Here is a 26,050-nt window from a genome sequence, read left to right as displayed (position 1 = left end):
ACATCTTAACACCAACTCGGAAACACACGCAGAGTTCTTTAAATTTAAACAATGACGTTTGTCCTAGCCTGTTGGTCCTTGGAGTCTGAAAATATGTTTTATGTAACAAGTCAGTTGGGACTTTTGTTATTTCAAACAAGTTGGAGCACATGCCCCTTTACGGCAGACATGCTTCAGTTTTAGTTGACTTTTGCTATGTAACGGGATCACAGTATAAACTAAACTTGGCTTATTGATAATTTAGATTATGTATTATTTTTGGATAATTTGTCTTTAAAACTGCAGTCCTGCTGTTCTCTCAGTCTAGACCCCCTAATGGTCTGATAAACTGTACTTAGTTACCTTCGTTTTAGTTATTCCTAAATCCAATTTAAACTTGCCCTCCTCTTTGCATGAACTCTCACAAAGTTCAGTCAAAGCTCTTTATTACAATAACATTGGTATTCAGAGTCAATGGTTACATTATCATCTTACCAGGAATTCTGTTTTCTTAGAATTATTCTCACCTTTTAACAGTTTTGGCTATATCTGTTTTGTTATTATTTGAACATACTTTTATTATATCCAGTATAATAAATATGGTACTGTATGTTTTACATAACTGTTGAAATAGCTACAAGTATAAATAATTTATGATTTATGGACACAAAAGAGATTTCATGGGAGGCATTTAACTCTGCCCAAGTAACACCTTCAGCTAAGACTACACAGATATGCTCTTCAGAACATTTGCAAAGAAAATCTGAAAAGGGGCTGCAATGTCAAAAATGTAAGCAAAAATTTTCAGTGTCGTTTAAAACCTTTTTACTGAAAAAGCCAGTAAGTCATAATTTTTGCCTTTTCTGACTGTCCTCAAACCCATTTTCTGAAAGACCCTTTCAAGTTGTGAAGTTACTTCTTTGTAATTTTAAATGCTTTCTAAATTCCTGTTTTTTCCTGAAAACAGGAGAAATTTAAACTTCACAGGCTAAATACTGATTGAATGTTGTACAAAAAGAAGGTATTTAAATCAGAACAAGCAAGCCAATGCCACTATGACTTACTGTTCATTAGTAAAACCCCCATGAATCAACTGTAAAGAATTCAGTTCTACTTGCAGACTTCTTATAGATTTAGATCCTTGCCCTGTGCCTCCTCGGGCATACACCACTAAGTTATACTGAGAACCACTTGCCTTCAAGTCCAGAGTTTTTAAACACATAGAGGAAAGTATGGCATTATGAAAAATGACCGTCAGGATGGCATAAGGAGATAAAAAACTGGCTGTAGTTGGGTGCTTTGGTGAGCTGTAAGGCTGTGAAATTGCCACCCCATCATCACTGTGCCCTTTTAGTCTACAATGCCATTTTAATGAGTAACAGCAGCATCCTTCAAGCATTAACATCTTCATATGGACACTTGCTGGTTTGCCACAAGAAGGAAGGGCATATAAACATAAGCTTCAGTATTGTAGCCTATCAGAAATACAAACAGCAAATATTAAACAAATTCCTGAAGAAGATTAAGTCTCCAAAGAATGGAATTCAGACCAAGGAGGGGGCCAGGGAGCAGAGAAAAAGCTTTTCTTCCAGCAAGGAAACCTGAGTTACATCCAAGAAAATCACACCTCCTCTATCCACAGACTTCCAAGAAATCATTTACTTACCCCTGAGTTCACCTGCCTCTGGCATCACTCATAATCTGAATCACAATTCTGCCACACTATCTGTTCTTCTGTAGACAATTTAGTTTCCTAGAGGACTGGGATTACAGATCTGGAGCTGTCTACTGTGACCCTTGGGTGCCTTGCCAGAGTGCAAGGGGTAGTGAGGGGCCAGCAGGACAGAAGCCCCAGGAGCCAGCAGCTCCTCTGTGACCGACCTGGCCCACCCTCTTATGGTACAGGTGCTGCCACGTGCAGCACCAACTCAGTCGTAGTGAGTAAATGCACAGTCTGCCACTTGCTGCTACAGCCTGCAGTAACAGCGGGCAGTAATTACCACTTCATCTTATCAACGTAATGAATTTAAAAGTTTGAATGCCAAGATGCTATCACTGATGCATGGAGTCATTCATGCCTCGTAAAACTATTATGCTTGATGCTGAATGTACTGCATCCCACACACACGTTACTTGAAGGAGTGATATCATTAGTCACGATTTACTACACATGAACTACAGCGGTACTAAATCCAGCTACTACTAGTGATACCAGAATTACAGGGACCACTATTAAGCCATTTGCTTTTAGTAGGTTGTTGTGGTTTCTTCCAAGTTTATGAAGGGTAGAGAGTAGTTTCAAAGCAATTCATAAAACTTTTTAAGAGAGAATTATGCAGAGGGACACTGTCTGATTTGCTCAACTAAACCCCTGTCACAGGCCCCTCCCAATTTATACTAAATTGCCATTTTGCAGCTGTTGCCATTAGAGCTGGTCCAAAATACTATCAGAAGTAAAGAGTGCTTTATACTGGGAAGAGGAGATCAGCACCAGAATACTAAACAATTATCTCTTCTGTATAAGCCACTCAAGCACTACTATGGCTGGTTTCAGGTTGTGAGGCAGAAGACTCAGCATAAGAGAAAGAATCAAGTGTTACAGGGTAGGGCTCAGAGCCTAAACAAAGTTTAAACTGAAGCAGATCAGTTCCCTTTTCAAATATTACCTGAGACCAAAACTAAGCACCATCTGTTCTCAATTATTAAACGCGTCCAATATTTCTACATTCTCAATTTGTGAATTCATGCTAATAAGAAACAGAATTCAGTCTTCTTCTGAAGCTCATTTGTTGTAAAACCAGAATAGCTGTACTATGCATGCTCCTGCCAGTATGGTAGACCTTTATACCACCCTATTTTCAACCAACAGAGGTTGTTCCTAAAGCCCTACAAACAACCAGTGGAATAACACCTCTTAATACAACACCAAGTAGCACGTTACATATTAAGCAGATGTTACATAAAAAGCACTCTTCTGACACAAACCACCACTAACATTTCTCCTATCATTTTCTAGAATTATAATGCAATCTTCATAAAAAAAAAAACAACAAAAATAAAACTCAGGAATATTTCTTTCACACATTCTTCCAGCTCACCTTGTCAGAAATCAAAATGCTTTTTGTATCAGTAATAACTTCTGTGGTGACAGTGCACTGTTTAGCAGCTACAAAGGTTTTTATTGCATGGTTAATAAATAGAATATAAATAACAAGAAAAACAGTTTTTATTTGAGCAACTTCTCAACAGTAGCAAGAAAAATTAGGAAAATGAGCACAGAATTCATCTGCATTTACTACTAATGCTTTCCTTGAGTTTCCTTTGGAGATAGAGTTCCTCTTTCTTGTCTTCAAACTCTGAAGTATTTCTGACCAATTTGTTAGAATTTTAATACAGGTAAACTCACAAGTATAAGTTAGCTCTCAGTTTAAAAATATAATGTAAAGTGCTCCTCTCAGAATTTGTTCTGCTTACTGAATGATTTTATTTGAGCATTTTGAAAAACAGTATGTTGTTGAGCAAACACAAGAATCAGATAAACAATATTTCAAACACCAGTACAAACTTCATTTACAAAACCTTTTCAGGACTCTTCTGAAAAAGGATCTTCAGCTGATAAAAATAAAATCTATTAATTACCCTGAAAACCAGACAAGTATTTCTCTTGAATGAAGTGGCCTGTATCCTTCTGCCCTCTGGTCATGAGGAAATGAGGGCATAAGACAAGGAGCACAGTGCCACACATAAAAAAAGTATGTGCTGTGACATATTTGTATCTTAAAGTTCCTAAAAATATTTTCATGGTAAGATTTAGTTCCTTCCTTGCTTTTCCATTCACCTATGAGAGCACATACATTGGTAAGTAAATATGTGGCTATACAGATGCATATAAAAGAGCCTTTTAAAGGACCTGTCATAAATTTCAACCCCATCTTTTCAGTTCCAGGAACAGGTACATGCACCCACAGTTTCAACAAGACGCCCATGTGAAGGATGTCACTTCCGGAAGCGTTTGAACAGGGGGTGGATGTGTTTGTTAGAAGAAGCCTTGCTCCGTGAGGAGTGGTATTCCATGTAAACTGTGTCATCTGCTCCGGACATGGAGCTCATGGTGCCTGTACGACGGGACACCTGCAAGTACAAGCACAGGCATGTGCTTAGTGTGTGATCAGAGGTTTAAAAGTATTTTCATTGCATGTAACTTAAAAGATTTACTTAAAAATCTGTAACAACAGATCTGTTACCTTCTCCTCCAAATATGATGGAAAAGGACACAAAAAATTCCATGTCTAATTTCTTCTGAGTGCCCAACAAGTGAATTATTCCAATAGCTAAAGGCTAATGCAGATTAGAAAACGAATCCGTTCTTTAATGTTTCACAAAGATACCAGGCCAACAATGAGAACATTACATTTAAAACTGGATGGGAATAAAATGGCCCAGTTCTGTCCCACCTGTGGTCATCCTTTTCAAAGAATTCTTCATTACCTGAGCTGACTTTGAACCATATTCTCCAGCAACTACTTCCTCCTCAGCATCCAGGTCAGATGCTTGCAGGACTTTCTGGAGAAGCTGCTGTTGTTCTTCTTTGGTTGAAAATGAAAGTTCTTCTTCTTCCATGCCTGCCAGCTTTGTGATTACCTAAGAAACAGAGCACACTACAAGGTGAGTGCTCTTCCTCCTCACTGTTAGCTGTTTAAAACCAAGAGAAGTATGTCTGATTCCATATCCTGTTGGAACTGCCTTCAACTTTTATTAATGGTTGGAAAAACCTCACACTATAGATAGCACAGATACATATAAAATCTTGGTAAGTGATGTGCATATACATATACACATGTCTCTTGTTATATTCTATCTGGAAATGCAAAAGACAAATCTTTGGGGGAAAAAAAAAAAAAGGAAAAGAAGTAAAGCTCTGAGCAGAGCATGTCAGCTAAACACTGACCAAGAACCTGACCAAGCACATATAAAACACATATGTATTCAACTTAGTGCAAGGTTAGTGTCATACTGTAGGCTCTAGATTTGTCTAGTTTAAGAACCAGTATTTTATATTTAACAACAATAATCCACTAGCTCTGCAAAGACTTAGAATTTTAGCAAGAAACATTCAGGACAATGGGGAAAAACCTTAAAAATTGAGATTTTTAATTGAGATTAAAAATTCACAGCTGTTGTGAAACAGTGCAGTAACCTGCAACAGAGCATCAGCCACAGAGCAAAAGGACTCTTCCAGCCTTTGAGTACTTAAACACTTAGATTTGTTCTCCTTGGAATTCTCAGTACCTCATCTGGTAACTGTGGGCACAGGCACAGACCTACTGGCAATGCAGTGCCATGGGCTCCATCAGCTGACAAACCTCCTCTTCTGGAGAACTGAAAAGATCTCAAGCTTCTGTTATAAAACTTGGCAACAGGCAGCTTACTTAAACCAGAGGTATTTTGAAAATTTTACAAGAATTTTCACTGTAGTTAAATGCTTTTTGTAAGCGTATGTTTATAGGTAACAATCAGTTTTCCCACTTGACAAGGTTTTGAGAAAGACATTCTAAATTCAACCACTGATTATGCAGTGTTTTCCCTCCTCATCTTTTCTGCTTACCTCTTGAGTTAATAAAATTAGAAACTAATTAACTCATAGGTTCTAACCTCTGGGTCAGAACAGATCACAAAGACACTGTAAATAAAGCTTGAGGTAAAAGAAATCCATATGAGCTGCTAAGTACCATTTTTTAAAAATGGGGTAGGGAAACACTGGAACAAATAATCAGTGCTGTGGGCTGTTATTTGTGGGAATTTCTAGTTTGAAAAAGGATGCTTTCCTGAGAAAATATCCAAGCCTGAAGAATCCATTCATGGAAAGAATCAGTTCTACATGGCTAAAGGAACACTATGGTACTCCTTGTTTCTTTAGGAGGCTATGTGCTATGGTCATCCCAAAAATAAAGAAAAAGAAGTCACAAAAATCCATTTTAAATTGCATTTGCCTGTTTCCAGTTCTGGTTGCAAAACAGTGCTAGCATGATTCATAGAATGGAAAGAATTCCCACTGCATCATCTTTTAAGCTGTCCAACTGATGCTCTGTTTAAAAGTTACCCCAAATTCTTTAACATACAGAGTTCTTCTGCTACTGGTTTAAAATTTAGTATATCCTACATTTGGTCTCTAAATAAAAACACAATACAATAGCAAAGGCAACCGGTTAGCTAACCAGAAAAAAACAGCTTGCAGTACACTCCAAGCAGTAAATTGTAATAAGGCTGATATTTAAGGAGCAAAGACAAGACACATGGATTTAGCAAAAACATATTACTCTAGTTCTCTTTGATGAAAGGCAGAGAATGAAGCTATTGAGAGATGACAAGAAGAAAATCCTAAACAAAAAGTGAAAACTGTTACCATTTTAAACTAGTAATGAATTTTTAGTTATTGAGGAACACAAATTCTGAAGGACATTAGCATTGAAATAATTACCTAAAGAAGAGGTAGAGTCTCCATATTTGTAATACTAATAAGAAGGCAGACATCTACTGAGAATGGCATACACATAGTTCATCCTTGCTTGGAATGAAGAAACACAATAGATGTTTTTTTGGAAGTTTCTTTCAGCCTTATTATTCTTTGATGCCAGCTATGACTAAGTTTGGCAAACAGAAGAAAATAGATATTCTAATGTTTTGTTTCTAATCTGCAAAAAAGAACATTCCAGTACTGGTCAGCAAAAATGTTGCTCCAGATACTAAGCTGGCCACTTGCACTGCTTTTGTCCCACATTACACCAAAGCTCCAAGGACTAAGAGCTCCTTCTTTGCAAAATGAGATCCCTCTATTTTAACCTCTTTTTTACCTCTAGAATCCAGGGCATTCAAATATAAGTAAAGGGATTGCTCTAATCTTCCTGGCTATAGCCACACATATGCATTTGCTGTAATTAGTTGCAGCTTAGTACCGACCTACAACTTTGTTGAAACACAATCACGACAACGGGAAACAAAGTTTTCACCTATAAAGACCAGGACACCTCTGTTTCTAAAGAGCTCTTTAATGGGCTGCTCTATCAGAGCAGGGATTTGCTCCAGTCCAGCCGTTCAGGGGGATGTCCCGTACTGGTGCCTCATACAGACAAGCTCTTGCACAGCCAGATGTGGGAGCCTTATTTTTCATTCTCCCCAGTACTGCTTCTTGTTGGGAAGGCATCTAATCAGAGCAGTAAGCTCCAGCTTTTTGAAAGAATAATTTACCTAAACCCAAGAGCTATCATGATACTCTGCTGCCTTTACAGCCTAACAGATGAGCATACAGGGAAATCCATGCATTAAAAATAAATGAGATACACCATGAAATGTATAATATGGAGGAGCTCTGGTTATGTTTAGAAGACGATGACATAGTGAAATACTGGTCTAAGACTGGAGCTCTTTGGAAATTGTCACTTCCTAAGTTTTGGAAGTTGTCTAAATTGCTGCTGCCCACTCTGACAACACCCAACACTGCTTTATGCAACACCAGTGTGATATAATGGGAGGCCTGCACAGATGGACAACTGAAGAGCACAAACATAAAACAATCAGGAAGGAACATGCACTGCACCCTGCAGGGTGCCTGGTTTGAAGTTACAACAATTATCTTTCTAGAAGCTGTACAAAAAGCTACTTGTATCTGCCCTCACAATAATATAGATGGTAAAACAACACTGGAGCAGTTCTCACTTGCAAGAAAAATCTTCATTAATGCATTCCACAACCAGAATTCTCAAGTACTGGACCAAATGTTAACATTAAACAATATGAAAACTACATTCCTAGGCCTCAAGCATAATAAATAGAAGGGATGAGTTACCTTGAAGCTATAACCTTGATCTACGAGAAACCGTTGCCGTTTTGTTGAATATGCCATTTCCTGAGTGTCTTGGGATACAAGGGAATAAAAAAAGGCATTGTATTCCTCTGCCACCATGCCTAGGAGACAAAAGCACTCAGTGATCAGTTTCATTTGGAACACTGCAACAAAGAACAACCAAGGAATAAATACTGAAAACAGGTACTTAAGTAACTTGTCCCCACAGAAACTATTTGCATTGTTTAGCTGCACCCAGACCTTGCATAAACTGCTTGACACAGCATGGAAACTCCTACTTTGTTCTTAATAACTTCAGGATAGGTGACAAGACGAAAACAGAAAAGGAAATGTAGACTAACACAATCACACAGGTGCTCTAAGAAGAATCTGCTGCTTTTTTCTACTAGGCAAGGTGAAAGTTAAAATTTAAGTCTATTACGTCAAGAAGAAGTGAAAAGTCAAAAGCAGCGCATGTCAAAGAAGTTCAACAGAAAAAGCAAAGGAAATGTTACCCATGTGAACTAGAGTTTGCAGTGGTTTTGAATTAAAAAAGTGAAACAAAGATACTTAGCTAAGAATTCATAGCACTATCTGAAGACCAGCATATACCAGGCTGTGTAAAAATTTTTTTTTTTACATTTATGTCCTTTTTTATATTTTACTTCCTTAAAGTCTGTTACTCTGGTAATAGGGTTCTCTTTTAAAACCCAGGGTTTCACTAAGACTTTGTCAGTTCACTAACATGGGTTTTGTTTGCATTTTCTAGCAAAGCCTTACCTGTAAAAAGCACAAACTGCACATAAACTAAGTGTGCAGAGCTTAAGTCTGAGTAGAAAGTCTTTTAATAGTAATTGTTCTAAACAAAAAAAAATTCCTTTGCCCATGTTTTACAAAAACACACTAGTCAAAAAACAAATCCAATTTTTAAAAGCAAGTAATCTACAGTATCAAAAATGTGATTTCTAGAGGCTTGCTTCTTAGAATATTATGATTCCTCACAAACAATTTGAAGTTGAAGAAAACATCAAGAATGAAAAAGTAAGAGAACCGCCAAATAACAGAAAGTCAGATTTCTTTCAGCTTTTTTTGTCCTTTAGAAATTTTCTCATCACTAAGTTTACTGACCCAGAAAATGCTTCATTTTCATTCACAGGTATATTCTCTTTGACTAAAACATAATGCAAGGACAGTATAAAGAAACCTCATGAACATCTAGTTTCTCCTGCTCTAGGGTGCTGTGATCCAAGGCCCAGAGCCCAACCACCACCTCCTTTACCTTTTTTGGCTCTCAGCACTCGTCCCAGTCTTTGAGCCTCCTGCCTTCGTGACCCACCATGGGATGAGATCTGAATGAGAACATTGGCTTCCGGCAGATCGAAGGATGTGTCCCCTACCTGCAACAGAGCAGCAGCCTGTCAGCAGTCCCTTATTTCCACATTTCCCTAGGCAACACTAGATGAAAAGGACAGCCTTCTTTGTGAGCTATGATACAAAGATGTCAAATCACACCACACTTGTGCAGCTGACTCTTAAAGTTCAGGCACAAGGATACAGTGCATGTACTCCCTCACCTTGGAGATGAAAATAGTGTTGATTTTTGGATTGTGCTTGAAGTTTTGTAGAATTTGCATTCTTTCGCCTTGTGCAGTAGGACCATAGATATAGGGTCTGAAAAGAACACAACGTATACAAATGAAATAAATTCAACATTTCTCATGCATTTCTTATGAGGTACCATAGCAGGGAGGGCAAGACACATTTGAGCAGATATGAAAACAAACCAGATTTTGGTACGGATTTCAGTTTACTTTTAGCTTGTTTGGCTCCTCATGGCAGCTGCCCAGGGGTTTGTGGAACCCTCTGCAGCAACCCAGTCAGCCAGAAAGAAATTCTGACAGTTACAAATGTTTTGCAATTATGTGCACCAATGAAGCTGTATATCAACAGACTGAATATATTTGCTAAGCCCACATGAAAGACTGAAGGCAGCTGTTAAAGAGATTTTTTTCCTCAAATGTACTGAGTTAGCACATTTACAGCTGCAACCTTTGCTTCCTATTTAAACACTTGAAAATACAGGCTTCTCTCTCAAGGATATACTGGGTGTCACAAACGGGCTGCTGGTTGTTTTTCTGGGAAAATTTTTTTTGCTTTGAAAGCTAAGCTCTTGCCCCTTCTAATACCTTCTGGGCCTACTGAAATAAGAAAAAGGCCTCAAACATTTAATGAGCACCTCACACTGGCATTCCACGTATGATGTCTAATGTTTGACAATGAATTACATGGAACATTTAATGTCTCAATCCCAAAGGCTCAAACAAACTCTCAGTCAACTCACAGACTTCATGAGTAATTTGGACTGCTATGAAGTTTCCAGTGTCTGGCTGTTTTATTTCTGCCTAAGCAGAGTTAAAAAAACCATAAAGCTAAAAAGAGCAAAGACCCAGCAAAAACAGTGAGCTGCATGCAGGACAGCACTGCTGGCTGCTTTGCCATCTGTTGCACTACTTTTCCAAATGCTGGTTACCAAGCATCTCCAAACAAATGGAGTTAAGTTTTCCAATTACTCTTTTGTTCACATTTCCACAAATTATTTCTAACACAAAGAACCAAGCTGAAATTTTCTACTTAGTATTGCACATACATGAGTGGTAGCTGAAAATAAACACAGCAGTGCAAAGTAGAGTTTTTCTATTCTTACCAACTAATCCCTGTGCACTGGCTCCTCTTGCTTTCTTTATTACAAACTTTATCCTAGGGTTTTTTAGCAAACAATCTTAGTCTTCTCTAATCTAATTCTTCTATACAGCGTGTTTAAGCAGACTTTTAGAAAAAAAACAGCTAAAAAATGAAAGTGGCAAATGAGTCAACTCTGAAAAAATACCTTCATTATTCAAATAGTAGCATTCAGTAATATCTTGAAGTCTTATTCTAAATTTCATGTAGTATTTAAATTGTGAAGTTAAATGGCAGATTTAAACTGAAACTAAAGCATTTTTGAGGGATTAAGAACACCAAGAAAGCATTCAAACACATTTTGTATTAAAAACAGAATAATCCTGAAGCCCTGGCTATCAATCCCTCAATTTAACTTGCCCAGATCCTACCTGACAGTGATTCACTGGCATTCCTGAATACTTTGCTGAATCTAGAACATTAAGTGCTAACTGGGTTATTTTTTAATGATTCATTTTCCTCACTGCAAAAAGACATTTGAGGGATTTGCAAAGATAGATTCCTCTCCCATTAACTGACAAAACCAAAGAGGCATGGTCTTTCAGAAACAGTGATTTAAACATATTCCTAACACCAGTAAAGTCAGTCAGTACATGTGCTATGCTATACTGGATGACAGACTCACGACAGAGGGAAAGCTGGCCAACCAAATTTGGATTCTCTGGCCCCAAAAATTGCATTCAAAGTAATTCCTGTCATGTGCATGGTCTTGCATGGTCTTTCCCTGATATTTCCCCACTACCAAGGGCCAGGGGGTTAAGGGAGGAGTCAGCAGAGGCAGCCGGACCGTGGCCACCTCTCCCACCATGTGGGAGCCCACCCAGCCCGAATGCTTCCGTCAGGCCATGAGAAGGGCAGTGTGAGCTGTGCTCCTGCTGGGCACACAGCCACAGCACTCCTGCTGCACCCACTGGGCTGCTCTCTCCTTCACACACAGAATTCCTGCCCTGTACAAACTAACAGCTCCCTTTGGTTTAGCCTGCTCACAGCAAACTATACAAAACTCTGATTAAAACAAAGGCTCCCTCACCTTCGTCCAGCACTGCAAGCCTCCTTTCCTTCTAGGACTGACAACCTGGAGCTCCATAAATGATGTGAGAAACACAGAATTCACTCCAGAATATAAAAAGGGGTCACCTACTATTGTAATTTTCCTGCCACGCTTCCACAGCACATACCCCACTTACATCTGCTGTGCTCCATAGCATTCCCCCCTCCCAGCACTGCCAGTGCTAAAGGCTTTGTCTATGGTGAACTGAACACTGCTAGAGACATTCCAGAGGCATCATTACAGCTAATCTCTGTCCAGACAGATTAAAAAAATGATGAAAGAGACCATGGGTGTTGGAATTTATCCAGCACCATTAGCACTGCTTGCTATTTGATGTCACAGCATGCCAGCACAACACAGTCCCTTAAACTGCAGCCAGAACTGATCATGAATTTTGGAAAGTGTAAGGCTTGTTTGTGGTTTTGCTAAGGAGTACTGCTGAAATTCCTAGACATGCAATCATACACCATCAAAATGCCCCACAGCTTCTAGCAAGCAAGGCTGCACATTATTTGTGCTTGTCAAATAAAGTATGAGGCCAGCTTATATGGTTATATTTCCCAATAATCGCTCCTTGCCTGATCCTGACCAACTCTCCCTGACCATCCCTCCCCAAATCCTACCAACAGACTGATGCTGACCCCTCATTAAACCTTGCTTGCACAACCTTCTGTAACTGCACTCATGTTACAGTCATTTAAGGTAACCAAGGAGCTCTAGGGAGAAACGTCCTTTAGTTTATTAAACAATTACTGCAGTTCTAGGTAGTGCACTTGTACAGCACAGATCCCAAAAAAGCTTGTCTTAGTTTTTTTAGACAAGGGTAAGATCTCTTGGGAACCTGAAGAGGAAGACCCTGAGTCTCAGAACATCTTGAAAGATCCAGAGATTATATATCTGAAAACTTTTGTCTCAGAGAGACAGGGGAAGCTACCATTCTTTAAAGAAACAGTTCTAGTGATATTTCTAAAAGTCTCTCATTTTTCCACTGGCTTTTACTAATTAAAATAAAATAAAAATACTAAATCTTTCACAGAAACCCTGGATGTAAACTTTTCTGAAACAAAAGTGAAACAGAAACAAAAATACCTTCCTAAGCTTTTTATACAGGAGAACTGGAGTTACAGCATTATAGAAAATATTAAAGATTACTGAAAGCCGTGAGGTTGCAAGGAAATTGTCATGGAAGGAAGAAAACAACAGCGCCATCATTCATTGTGAACACTTACTTCCCAAGTCTGACTGCATATTCCTTCAGTGCAAACACATTGTCAGCAAAGACGATGATTTTATCATTCCGTCGCTCATGAAACTTAATCAGAAACTGACAGGCTCTGAATTTATTTGGGTTCATGGTGTAGAGCAGTATCCTCTTCTTGGTTTTAATTGCTACATATTCTCTGTAAAATTCAGGTGACATTGGGCACCAGACCTACAATCAGAAAACACACACACAAACAAAATAGCACTCTGTTATTTACTGATTTAATTCCAGTGGGAATTGAAAAAATACTGGGGGACGGTAATGCATTAGGACTTTCTGTCTAGTGCAGGTCACAGATTTTAACGCAGTCATCTCTGTACCAAAATCAAAGCTACCAGTCAGTGAAGTCTCCTGCACGCTATAATCTGTTTTTCCAAAATGCTTCGGCACTGAGATCTGTGGCAGAAATAGGCAGTGGGACTGGAACAAGACTGAAAGATAGTTATTTTTTAATCACTCTTTAAAAATTTACTGAATGCTACTACTTCTTACAAAGCAGTAATTAAGGGAATGAACTTGTCTCTGTAGTCTCCCTTTCACAGCAGTCAAAGCTTTTCCCATGAAGACTAATTTTCATCCATATTCTGAAAGCTGAGACGTATTTTGGGTGTCTTTCTTGTGTGACCCATCTTTCTTCATATATCCACAAAGGAGTGACCTTTATTTTAACAGCTATTGAGTCTAGAACTTCCAAAACACTAGGATTGATTGGAAGTTTGCAACAGACAATAACATCACCCCAGGATACCTAAGCAATTCTTCTATTTTGTAAATAACAACCACAGTACTCCAGTAAGTCTAGGCTTATTTTTTCTACTGTAGCATGAAAAAAGAAAAGATGATGAAGTTTAAGCCAACGAAGTGACAGTATTGATAACATCTGACACTATCCATAGGGCATATAATTTAGGAAACATTCACTCTGCTATACATGGGTTATTCCCTCATATCCATTGCACAATGGAGATTAACAGACTACCACCTCTTTCATAACCACCATTCAGCTAAGGAAGTTAATGACAATTTACAGGCATTTATTTAAACAACATGAATAGTTCTGTACTGATAAGACCTAATTTTTTGTTTCAAAATATTTTTTCCAGTGAGTTAAATGCCAGATGATGCTTTTATTATCCTTTGGCTACATTAAAAATAAACTCATGCACTGAATAGGCTCTGTTGTTATTGTGTATTGTCCACATGAAAGACTTAAAACTCTTGAACCAGAAGACAATTACATCAAAGTGACAATGAGATACAAATACTGAATATTTGACTGCAGTAAAAGATTTCATCTATTGCTCAATTCCTGTGACTACACAGAAAACACAAGTATTTTGTATCTGCAGGATCAGGAAATGAGTAAGATCTACTTCTTACTCCAATGATTTTGCAAACAGGCACTCCAAAAACTTAGTATGGCTGCGAGGAAAAGGGATTATTTGTAAATTACAAAACTCTGAAAGAACAGGTAGAGAACAGGCTTGTTGTCTTTTTTTAAACTTTGCATAACTTTTTAGACTGTGCTGCTCATTTTCTTTTAGAGCAGTGAAAGAGCAACACCTGCAATAACCATGATCTGCCCTATGAGACATCAGCACTGCCCTCTCCAGCCACCTGGGAAGAACTGCACCTACAGAGTGAGCCAGACACCTTTCCTGGCTGAGGGCAATAACCAAATTGATTAATGATGCTACTCCTCAAGGAAATCCAAACAAATATGCAAAGCACTTGTGCACGTATTGGACTCAACACTGGGCTTCTTTATTCTTTGCTTTTGGTAGAGTCGTCATATGTTAGTTTGAAACATTGGCCTAAGGAATAGAAACTTGCAGAATTTCCCCATCATTCAGAACCTTTTGTTCTGGGAACTATCTTTCCCATGCTTCCTTTTTCAATGACTAAAGGGCAGTTCAAGGACTGAGAATTTTGCTTGCACAGCAGAACTAACTGAAGTGCCTAAATGCAAATCTGAATTTGAGGACTGGTTACTCTCCCTTCAGCAATTATTTTCTAGGTGCCTTTCACTTGCATTCTATGAGTTCAAAACAGTGGGTTTTTTTCCTTATACAACCTTCAGCTTGCACAGTGCTCAAAAGAACAGTTGACTGCATCTGCATCTTTTATTCCAGTACCACAACTAGGGAGGATTGCATGAAATTAGCAAGACAGGTTTAAAATAAACCACCACAACAATAACAACAACAAAAAGACAAAAATAAACCAAACAAATCCCAAACCAGCAAACAAAGACTGAAAATCACCACAAACAATGGAGGAAAAAACACCAAGAAACCAAACAGGCAAGAAACCTTTGTAGAACTCTACAGAGTTCTACACATTGCAGCTGCTAAAATTTTACTTCCATTCAACGGGAGACCAGTTAAATCCATGAAAAAGCAGCCCTCTAATGGTTACGCTGAAACCTTATAAATAACACAGAGCTTGGAGAAAGTTATACTCTTCCCCAAGTACCTTCCATGTCAATTATCAGAGACAATACATTGAACTAGGCTTTCCAGAAGGATTACTTTAACATTCTAATGTGCCTATGTGAAAGATTTTTACTTCTTTTGATACCAGATTAGTCTCTAATCCATATGCTGGAAAGACCAGAGGTAACACCTTTATACTGGAAAAAATGGTGAGATCCAATCCCACGTTTTCAAATTTCACCCAATTCTGTTTAGGCTTGGAATATGCAGGTGTTTTCTTATGTTCTTTAAAATTTCTACTATCCTTCTTTGTTATAAAGAGCTGCAAGTATTTTTCTCAACTTTATAAGCATACTAAATAAACACTAATAATACCAAAAAGCAGAGCATCACCTCAGCACACTGGACTTTAGCAATGTAGCCACTGTTCTGCAGCTCCATCCAGTTGGCTTCATAGAGCTTTGGTCCAATCAGGAAGTTCAGGTCAACAATTTTATCATCTTCTCTGACCAGGGTAGCAGTCAGCCCCAGTTTACAGTGAGCTTGTACAATAGTGAGCACACGTCTGAACATTTTTGCTAAGAAATCCAAGACAAATTTTTTGTTAACTTTCCTGAGTGGTTTTAGAAGATAAATACTGCAATTTTAAAAGACATTTTCATCAACTCCTGAACATAAGGTAAGCACAGCATTGGGAAATAGTACCCCTTTACACACACACTCCTCACAAATCTGTGTTACAGCAAAATTTCACAGTTATTGCAGTTTTACTTTGCATTGTCAAGTGTACTCTGAAAATCCCAGTAAACCTTCTGGCATCTTTATTTCCCATTCCCCAGGAGAAAATTAATATATTCAGAGGTTACATGGCTTGGTTTGGGTCTCTATTATTTCTTAGCAAGAACTATGACACAAGGACTCTTGGCTGACTGCCACATTCAGGACTTTCAGGATATGGTAGAATTATTCATCTTTAGTACTGCCAGAGATCACACAGGAGCTGCTATACCTTCATTGCTATGAAGCCAAGCAAGAACAAAAGTGACAGAACAGTGCCAGCACTATGCTACTTTGATAAAAAGACAATTAATCACCAAGGTCTACTTCTGAAATCCATTACTTCAGTAGACACCAAAATATATTCAAATAAGAATAAGGAAGAATAGCTAACAGGATCTTGGGTGTTTTTTTTTTTAGCCAGGATTATTCCACAGACACTTTAATACTACATTATTGCTTTCCAGTAGTACAGATCTCAATTACATGGCAATTTCAAAGACAACAGTTATTTCTGTGTTAATCACTATGGTTACTCATGGAAATTAAAAGCTGGCCTGCAGTGCCATTGCATCGAAGAGAATAAGGCAGATGAATTATTCTCCTGTTCAAATATGTCTACAGCAAAATTATGCAAATGTAATTCAGGTATTTTAAGAGCATTTTATCAACGTACACAGAGGAACTTGTACTTTTCACTGCTATTACAGAAAACACAGTGTCTAATTTGAAGGGTTTCAGAAAACTAGTGGTCAGTTAAACTATGTAGTACCATGAGGAAAAAAAGAAAAAAAAAAGGTAGAACAAGGCAGTTTGCTTGTCTCAAAACCCTGAGCCATGGATTTACTCACTAATTAATTGTTAGAAGAACAGCAAAAAACCACCACTTCTACAAGAGCAGAAGGCCATCAACAATGTGTGCAACACAGAAGGTTTGCACATCTTTTCCTTACCAGGGATAGTATGGACTTCATCCAGTATCATAAGGCCCCACTCTTGACTTTTAAGCCACTCCATTACTCGTTCTGCTTCCCAAGACCTTTTTGTCGTGTGCCCCAACATGGAGTACGTGCTGATGGCAACAGAACAGCCAATGGGCTTGTCTTTGGCATCAGATGTGAAGCGACAGATCTGGCTGTCATCGATGGTGGACCACATCTTGAACTGGGCCTTCCACTGCTCCACAGACACGGCGGAATTCCCGAGCACCAGGCACCGCTTGCGCACAGTGCATGCAGCTGTCACTCCCACCAGAGACTTGCCAGCACCTGCAGGGCAGGAGGAGTGACACTCATTAGTCTCTCAGACACCACAGGAGTACGAGGAAAACAAAACAAAAGAGCAAAGGAAAACCATGAGAGGATATGAATTCATGCAAAGGCAAATTTCTTTGCTTACAGGTGGCTACAGAAAGCATTCCCTAAGGGTGCTCTATTCCTCTGTCTCTGCCAGTGATCACACTCCCCCAAAAAGCAAGTCCTTAAATCTTCCCATCCTTCACACTCCTCCCAGCACCCCTTACACACACTCAGGCCCTCATGACATGTCCTATGCACTGCCTCCTCCCCCAGTACTGGTACTGGCACAGAGTCTCCTGTTTGCTTCTTTTTCCCCTGTTTTCTGTAGGCTCAGTCAGCATGTTTCTCATTTCTTCCTCAAAGTCCCCTGCCCAGCACTTGTGCACACAAGCTCTTTCCTTCCTTGGATGCCCCTTTATGCCACCTCTGTATTCCCAGCTCCCCCCAGTTTCCCTACTCCCTATCAAGGAACAAATTCCAATGCCAACAGCTTTACATTTCCCAGGAAGATGAGAAGAGGTGGCAGAGGGCACAGTGGAAGCACTGGCAGTGTGAAGGTGCCACAGCAGCTCCCCTGCCCCTGTCAGGACACTGACAGCTCTGTGACCCAGCTCTCCCTCAGAACAGCCTTACCACCAGCTCAATAAAAACCACCAGGACTCTGCACATTGGGACCAGAACAGTCCCTGCTGATGTCTGAAATCCAGGCAGCTGTCATCTTTGGAATTCTCTTACTACAAGCAAATAAAGAACAAATTGTCTAAGTACAACACAGAAACTTACCACATGGCAAGACAATAACTCCAGACCTGGCTCGTCCATTCCCAAACATCTTTCTTAGGCTTTTCTCTTGATAGGGTCTGAGAACTGCAGTAGGTTTCAAATCTATATTAATATCAGGATTCACAGAATCATTTCTGAAATCATATTCTGCCAGTAAGGGGTACTCCAAATGGATACAACGCTTCTGAAGTTCTTCAATCATCTCCTGAAGAGGAAACAGAACTTCAGCTGATAAAGCCTCCACAAGAATTAATTTCTTTTTCCCTAAAAACAACTAGGTTACATAGTACCAAGTGAAGTTACATTTATTTTTGATGATTATGAAGTCTACAAGAGCTAAGGTTTATTCTGGAAACTTTACCTGTGACTGCCCCCTAAAACTGTCATTTTGAACGACAGTTAATATTAGAGAGGGCTCTTTAGGCAGGTGGAAGAACACGACACATTCAGCTCAGATTGCTGCTTACCTGGCAATGATTAAACTATACCCTGAAGTTCTGCAATGAAGAGTTCAGTAACAGACACAAAAGGTTCTCCATGTTACACAAAGCTGCACAACTGTTACCCTGAAAACCTCCATACCCTGTATGGAAGTTATTCCAAGACAACGATGGTCTGAATCAGCCACCAAGAGGTTGTTGGTTTGAGCTGGCTTTTTTCAAATAAACAAAACAGCTACTAAGTTATCCTTCTCTAAATTCCTTTTGCCCCCACTAAGGCAACATTAGAATCACCAAGTCCAAAAACAACTCAAGAAGGTCTACAGAGGATCTCTGAAGGTCAAGCAAGGACTGTGCTCCAACCTCCAGCTCCCCTTCTCAAGTGATGAAATTGGAACCACCAAGAAAGATTTCCTTCTGCAACCATGAATTACAAAACAAAAGCAGGAGGGGAAAAAAAAAGCTCTCTGAAAGCAGCCCTCCACTGAATTCTAGTCTTGCAGTAAGTAATACTCAGCCACACGTGATGGGAACCTCTCTGAGTCCCTGGAGCCTCTCTGGCCTGTGAGCACTGCACTCTGCAGGCTGGGAAGGAACAACATCTAGACTGCCACCCTCTAAGATTCTAAACTTTGCAAGGTCAAAGCAAAGAAATGTTAATGACTTCCAATGATCTCCTCTACCAAACAAGGAGCTACAGTACTTTCTAACAAATTCTCATGCTTCTGTGCAGTATTCATACCTGCTTGACTTCAAAAGACACTGTCTGCGTTTCCTCCTCCTCCTCCTCATCTTTGTCCATCTGTTCATAAAACTCAAATAAGTCAGCTGGGACGTCTGGCTTATTCTGAGCATCTGTTCCCTGTGAAGTTGATGGACCAAGGCCAGCTTCACTGGATTTAGAAATCTGAAATAGAGGAACATGAATTTTCACCAAAGGTTTCATAAGAGATGGCTCCTGTCTTCCCCCCAAATTTGGGCTCATTAAAGAGACAGAGTTTGTTGCTGGCAGAATGAAGCTGATACAACAAACAAACAATAGCAACTCCAATCACTGCAGTAATTTTAGAATATGGCTGGACATACCGCTGATTTACTTGTGAATGTCTCCGTAATGAGCTCTGTCTCTTCACCTTCAGCATTTCTCAGACGACATTCTTTAATTACATGGTCTTGCAGAAGCTGCTGAATGACATCAGGGTGGGTGCTTTCCACAAAATACCTAAAGTTAAAGACATTTTTATGAACTCATTAACTGAGTAATTCACAGGAAGAGTAGCATAGAGGATTAAATGCATAGCTGTCCCAGGTGCACTCTCAAACATCCAATCCTGGGGTACTAATTTAAAAATAAAGACATGCCAACCAAAAACTTTTAAAAGATGCCTCACACCAAAAGCATCATGTACTGTGCAGTCATCCCTCCATCTTTCTCAAATGTTCTCTAACCTGAGTGGCAAACTCCAGCAGAAATACCTACACAGACCTCTGACATATATGTCTTATTTGTGACACGCAAGTGAAGTAAATTGTTTTGAGACTGAACTGAGGTGAGTTTGAGAGAACACCAGATATGGTGTTTTCAAGTCCTGTCCACAGCAAAGTCCAAAAGACAAACCCCCAAACTTCCAAAACAAAAACCACCTAAAAATCTAAAACTAATGCATCCTGGAGATTCCTCAATGAAGATGCTGGTTGGAGATCACAGTTAAAATATGTGCTGACCTCTCCAGGCCCCTTCCAGCATTATCCTCTTGCTTTAAAACAAATCAGATTCAACACAAACACAAGCACCCACCTCTTGCCATTGGATTTGCTTATCTTTCCCAAATGATTTGATAACCTCAAAGATATATTGCAAGTCCAAACAATAAAGAAACAAGCTACAATATAAAATCTGCAACCTACTTTTAAAAATGTGACGACAACCAGCACTAACTCATGATAACCGAACACAATTCATCAGCTGATGTATTAAATACTTCCAAAAGCTGTAAAAGTGATACCTGAGATCTGTTACACTCAGCTGGCAGCTGTGAGACTCCAGAGCTCCTGAGAGCACTCACTCAGGCACAGGTGTGCATTTGGAGGGCTTCCTGCCACAAGAGCTACGGAAGAAGCCACTTACCTGTTATGTTTCAGAACCAACTTCACCTTCCCATAGCTGACGGTGCACAGCTACAAAGAGAGCAGTCATTAGTAACATGCAAAAGAGAGATTCTAGGTTTAGGACCAAACACTGCAATGGCTTTAGCTCTTTGTGGGGAAGCACCTTACCACAAAATATTTACTTGCACTGCTGTTATGCTCATGGGACAAACTTGAAAATGTATTTTCAGAAGATGCTCACATCATTTCATGCAGGAGATCAGGCACAGATACTCACTTTTTATATCTAATTTCAAACTGTTTGCAAGACTGTGAGAACACATTTGCAGGATAAGACAGGGTGTCTTACAGTGCCTCACTACTACAGACTGCTTCCCACAGTCTTATTTTTCCTTCAGAGCACATCTGAGGAAACTCTCCCCATGTACAAGTCATACCAGCTGAAATGATCTACACAGCCACTGAAATGTGCTTTTTATAAATCCCACAAAGGATATAAAATGAAAATAGTATGTGTGCAGCAATGTCATATGCAAAAAGACAGAAAAAAAAAAATAACGTTCTCTTGAAACAATGACAGAAGAATAAGACAGGTAAAAGTGATGAATGATTAAAAAATCAATAAATTAGGCAGAGGCAGCAGGAAAGGAATTCCTTAGTAGAAACAGGTGTATTCTCAATGCCAGCAAAATAGCCTTACCTTGATAAATTGAATTATTCCATCTGGGACACCAGTCTTGCTGAGTTTCTGCAAATACTCTGTGATGTCACTTGTCTGTAAGCCCACACTCACAGCAGCATATAGGGAGTAAGCAGTCAGCTTGTACTCGTGAATATGGGTGGGTCTGCACACAGGCTCAGCAATGGCAACCAGAAAGTCCTGGGCATATTTGTAAACTGGAGAAAACGCTTCCAAAAATATATGGCCATCAGGAGCCTACAGAAATAAAAAAAAATGCTGAAGGCACAACAGTGTTATTAGTTGAACTGAATCTCATAATGAAGTTGTAGAAAAAGAATAAACATGTAACTTTTGTCTTATGAAAATGGTCCAGGCATTGACTTGTCCATGTTCCTTCCATGGCACTATGAATAAACCACACCCAGACTGATAAAAATTTTTCCAGACTGACACGCTGGAGTATTCCTTCTTTTTTAATGCTACAGAAATTGCGTGAGTAGAGGCGAGCTTCCAGTCCCATTCCCCTGGAACAACAAAACCTCTTGCTCATTTTATGCAAAATTAATAAATGAATGAATTAACGAATGAATGAAAGAAAGACAGCACTTCGGTGTCACAGCACTCGGTGACAGGCACCCTGCAGAAGCTGGCTGGGAAACCACCTCTTCCCTAGATGCTGCACCACTGGCCAGACCTTGGGCAAGCTCACTAATGTCCCTTTCAAAGGGCAGAAAAAACAAATTGCACCAGTTACAGAAGATGAGGCCAGCCTGTCTTAAAGCTTTTTCATTCCAACGTAAAAACCCTGCTGCTGTGTCACTGCAGTGACAAATCCCTCTCGTGTCTCAGCCAACGCGCTCCTCTACAGCCCTCCCCGAGACGCCTGGCTGAAGTGCTGCTGTGCCCTGCCCGGTCCGCAGCACAGCCGCGACACCGGGGACCCCGCCTGAAGGCTGCCGGGGCTGCAGCAATTCCCTGGGCATTGCCGGGGCTCCCGTCCCGGCTGTCCCCGATCACGGCGCTGCAGGGGACGGGCCCGCCCCGAACCGCATCAAACTCCGCTCCCAGGCGCGCCCGAGGCTCTCTCCACCCGCACGCTCCCGGCCTGAGCGCGCAGCAGTGCCGGGAACACCCCCTCCCCTCCCCGGCCCTGTCCGGCCCCCGCAGCGATCCCGGCCCCCGCGCGTCCCCGCCTCGGGCACACGGTGACAGCGGCCCCGCCGCCCCCCGCGCACGCACCACCCAGAGGGGCCGCGAGCTGTGGTCGGCCTTCAGGGGCATCTGCAGCCGGTAGTCCTTGGCGCCGTACTCGTCCACCTTGGTGCCGCTCTCCTCCACCTGCTTCCCCGCCGCCGACGGCACCGCCTCCTGCGGCTCCTTCCCGGCACCTTCGTCCTCATCGTCTTCGTCGTCATCGTAATGGCGCTTCTTGGACTTCTTCTTATCTGGGAGCAGAGCGGGAGCTGTGAGGAGCCCCGCTAGGGCCCCCCCTCCCCGGCCCGGCCCGCGCCGCTCCCCGGCCCCGCTCACCCCGCTCCTTCCTGCCCATGGCCGCCGCCGCGCGCTGCGCCCGCCCGCGCGTCACTTCCGCCGCGAGAGAAGGCACGGTCGGCTCTCTGTTCCCGGGGCCGCCCCGCCGCGGGGAGACGCGCGGGAGGGCACGGGCGGGGCCTCCGGTACGGGAGGCAGCCACACCCCGGGCCACGCCCGGACCAGCAGACAATAAGGAAAAACAATTAAAAAAATTAATAAAAGAAATTTAACTTCCGGAAAGCGCGCCGTAATTAATAAAAAAGCCGACTCGGAACTGAGATACATGATATTGCGCAGTGTTCTGAAGTACAGAATTCTTAAAAGAGAAATCACACTGTTGTCCCTACAGAGTGTTTTAATATATTTCTAAGTACAATTCGTGTCTGATTTTGGAAATACAAATACATTTCGAATGGTTAAAAACAAAAATTAAAAAAATATTTTGAACATCAGCCAGCTGAAAATATATTTATCTAGTAAATCATCTCTCAAAGCTTTTATATATTTAATTATTCTAACTAAACATAGTACCCTTAAAAAACAAGTTCATAAAAATGTAGAAATGAAATTGTGGAATAAGATTACTGGAATATATACACACACACATTCAATGCATACACAGAATTACAAGGCGGGGTTGGTTGGTTGTTTTTAAGTTTGGAAGGTTGTTGATGGAACTAGCAAGCAATGCTCAACTCCTGAGTTCCTCAACCACGATAACCATAAGCTGATTTTTAAATTGTTTTTATCTTTTTTTTATACACAAGATATTCCATGTAAAGCAGCAACAGCAGTGCAGTTACTGGTAGCAACATCTCAAAAGTAATAAAAAACCCCATACACCCAGACAGTAGTACATTGCACACACACGTGATTCTCATACATCCATCGACAATTGGTCAGAGTATTAAATCAGTGTACAAATTAAATATTTCCAAAAATGTGCAAAAAAGTCAACGTTGATAGAAAAAAACACCTTTGTGTACATACATTACAAACTGTGCCCAGCATTCAACTGAGAGTAAAAACATTTACAGTGAGAAACTGATAGATTAAATAGAGAATTTAATGGCTACATAAAAATGTACATTAGATCAAGAGAGTAAATTTACAAATTTTTATTCATAGCTTCATGAAAACTAAAAGTCTACTTTCCAATTAATCTAAGTCTCCTCCACATATTTACAGTGATACTCCATTTTACAACTCCTGCGAGGTCTGAGATGACAGACACTATGCTTTAATAAACCATTCCAATTTTAGGGTGACACCACCTTTTTTTACTGGGATTAACAAGAAACAAACACTAGGGAACTGACAATCTAATGGCTGTTCAGAAAAGAAAATGCAATCCTTGTTTTTATATCCACATTATATAAACCTCTGGGGAAAAAAGGATCATCTAGTTTTCAGGTAAAAAGCACAAAAAAGCTCTGATGTATTTCCTATGACTATCCACTCGTGAGCTGGAGTATCCTTTTCCTTATCTCTCAACACAAGACCCAGACCCTCCAATCCTTACCTGTGGACTCAACGTAAGGGCTGAACTATGAGATACAATTTTTAATCCAGGTCCCCCCGCTTTAAAATAAGTTTCTGAAAACTAAGCCCTAGTCAAGGTGTGACTGCTCTGAAACATGAGAAATAATTTCCTCTACCCCATCTACCCCTCAACTTCTATACTGCTAGAGGAAACCCAAGGATTGCGACAGCAAACTGGGAGCTGCATCCTGGGTTCAAGTGATGGACTCCATGGTCTAAAGCTGGACACACACCTTATTCAGGAGCTATCACGGGCCATCACCTATGCAGGACTTCAGCTTTGCCAGCTAGAAAGAAAAATAAATGGTGTGGGCCAAGTGGAGGATATCAAATGAGAAAGGAGCTCCTTTGTTTCTGATCACAGATTTTGATTCAGAAACCCTGGGTTGATAGCAAACCTGTCTGACCCTCAAGTGAACATTAGTGGCTCCTCCTGAAGGCAGCACCCACACCCAGGTAACTGTGGGTGACATCTAGCTGTCACAGAAAGAGTACTGGCCGCTTCCCAGAGCTTTGGAACATTCTCACTATGGCACACAAAACACATCAGGTCACAATTTCATCTTCACGGTGGATCCTGAAATGTCCCAAGGCTCAAACCCAGCTACAGAAGTCACCAGGTTTTAGTCACCAAGCTTATGCAGTAATTTTAGAATGACAACAGTAAGATCAAATTAGAAAGAGCTTTTAAAAAGAAAACTCTTCATTTTAATACAAGCATGAATTTCGCATATCAGAACAGCAACTATAAACACCCACATGTCTGAAATATGGGCAGTGTCTATCACTTTTTACTAGTACCTGCTTTACTCAGCAACAGTTTACTGGTGGATATAAGCTATCTATAAGTGACATGAAACATCACTTTTGGCTATATGTATATGGGATAGAAAAGCTTTGGTAATTGTATATGATTCTACACTGCAGACTTGTCATTGCCACAAGACAGCAAGTTACCAGCAAGAAGAAATGACACTGGCAGCAATACCTCCGCTTTTCCAGAAACACCATAGGGACTTACATTCAAGCACACAAATTATACTTTTCTATATGCATGACACAGTCTTTCAAGATTAAAAAAGTAAGAAATTAGTTATAAATAACTGTAGATCTGACCAATTTGCTCGAGTCTCTGAAGCTGCAGTTAGACATAGCTCTATGCTGTCCAAAAGAATGGCTTGCTATACTGCACTGTACCTACGGGTTCTATGAGGCTTTCAGTCAAGACAATGGCAGGATTAGGATTATCCAAAAGGCACAGGAAAGAAATCTGTTCGTTTGCTTGGACAGATCATATTCCTGTGCACTGAAAGTAAACAGCTTTTAATACAGTACCCGGCTTACAAATGTACCAACTTTGCTTTCAAGCCCAGTAAGAAACTCTGCTGCAGAGTCTGGTACCCAGAACCAGGAAGTCAAATCGTGACAATCCAGTTACTTCTGTGCACGCAGACAAATCTCTTTCTGGCATGTGCATCAGTGTACAATCTCCAGAATGCAAATACAAAATGTTTATTAGCACAGGAAGCCAAAAATCACTTTAAAGTTCTAAATTTGAATGTCTGCTGCAGATTATAA

At 40.3% G+C, this 26,050-nt stretch overlaps 1 protein-coding gene and 1 long non-coding RNA gene across 2 annotated transcripts; one reads left to right on the top strand and one right to left on the bottom strand.

Moving 5' to 3' along the window:
- Window positions 1-3,137: 3,137 nt before the first annotated feature.
- Window positions 3,138-23,094, bottom strand: ERCC3 (ERCC excision repair 3, TFIIH core complex helicase subunit). The gene is made up of 15 exons (XM_086897917.1): window positions 22,928-23,094; window positions 22,637-22,842; window positions 21,416-21,652; window positions 20,735-20,784; window positions 19,693-19,828; window positions 19,349-19,513; window positions 18,167-18,371; window positions 17,039-17,353; window positions 15,702-15,886; window positions 12,839-13,041; window positions 9,394-9,490; window positions 9,099-9,216; window positions 7,823-7,941; window positions 4,468-4,620; window positions 3,138-4,110 (listed from the first exon to the last, which is right to left on the bottom strand). The coding sequence occupies exons 1-15, from the start codon at window positions 22,944-22,946 to the stop codon at window positions 3,976-3,978; spliced, it is 2,343 nt and encodes a 780-aa protein (XP_086754043.1). The 5' UTR covers window positions 22,947-23,094; the 3' UTR covers window positions 3,138-3,975.
- LOC147652264 (uncharacterized) lies at window positions 3,920-9,181 on the top strand. Its single transcript, XR_015289304.1, has 2 exons — window positions 3,920-4,644; window positions 8,976-9,181. It is a non-coding gene; the product is annotated as an uncharacterized LOC147652264 (long non-coding RNA).
- Window positions 23,095-26,050: the final 2,956 nt, after the last annotated feature.

This window comes from Cyanistes caeruleus, chromosome 7, assembly GCF_971803275.1.
Source record: "Cyanistes caeruleus chromosome 7, bCyaCae1.hap1.1, whole genome shotgun sequence".
NCBI classification, from domain to species: domain Eukaryota; kingdom Metazoa; phylum Chordata; class Aves; order Passeriformes; family Paridae; genus Cyanistes; species Cyanistes caeruleus.
The sequence above is the reverse complement of the archived record's forward strand: the minus strand, read 5'-3'. Positions and strand labels throughout refer to the sequence as shown.

What these genes read in the sequence shown, in the direction of transcription:
- ERCC3 (XM_086897917.1), bottom strand. An exon ending in GCTCGCGGCCCCTCTGGGTG is followed by an intron (nt 21,653 to 22,636) that starts GTGCGTGCGCGG and finishes TTATTTCTGTAG; the next exon opens with GCTCCTGATGGCCATATATT. An exon ending in TATGCAGTCAGACTTGGGAA is followed by an intron (nt 9,491 to 12,838) that starts GTAAGTGTTCAC and finishes TGTTCTTTTCAG; the next exon opens with ACCCTATATCTATGGTCCTA.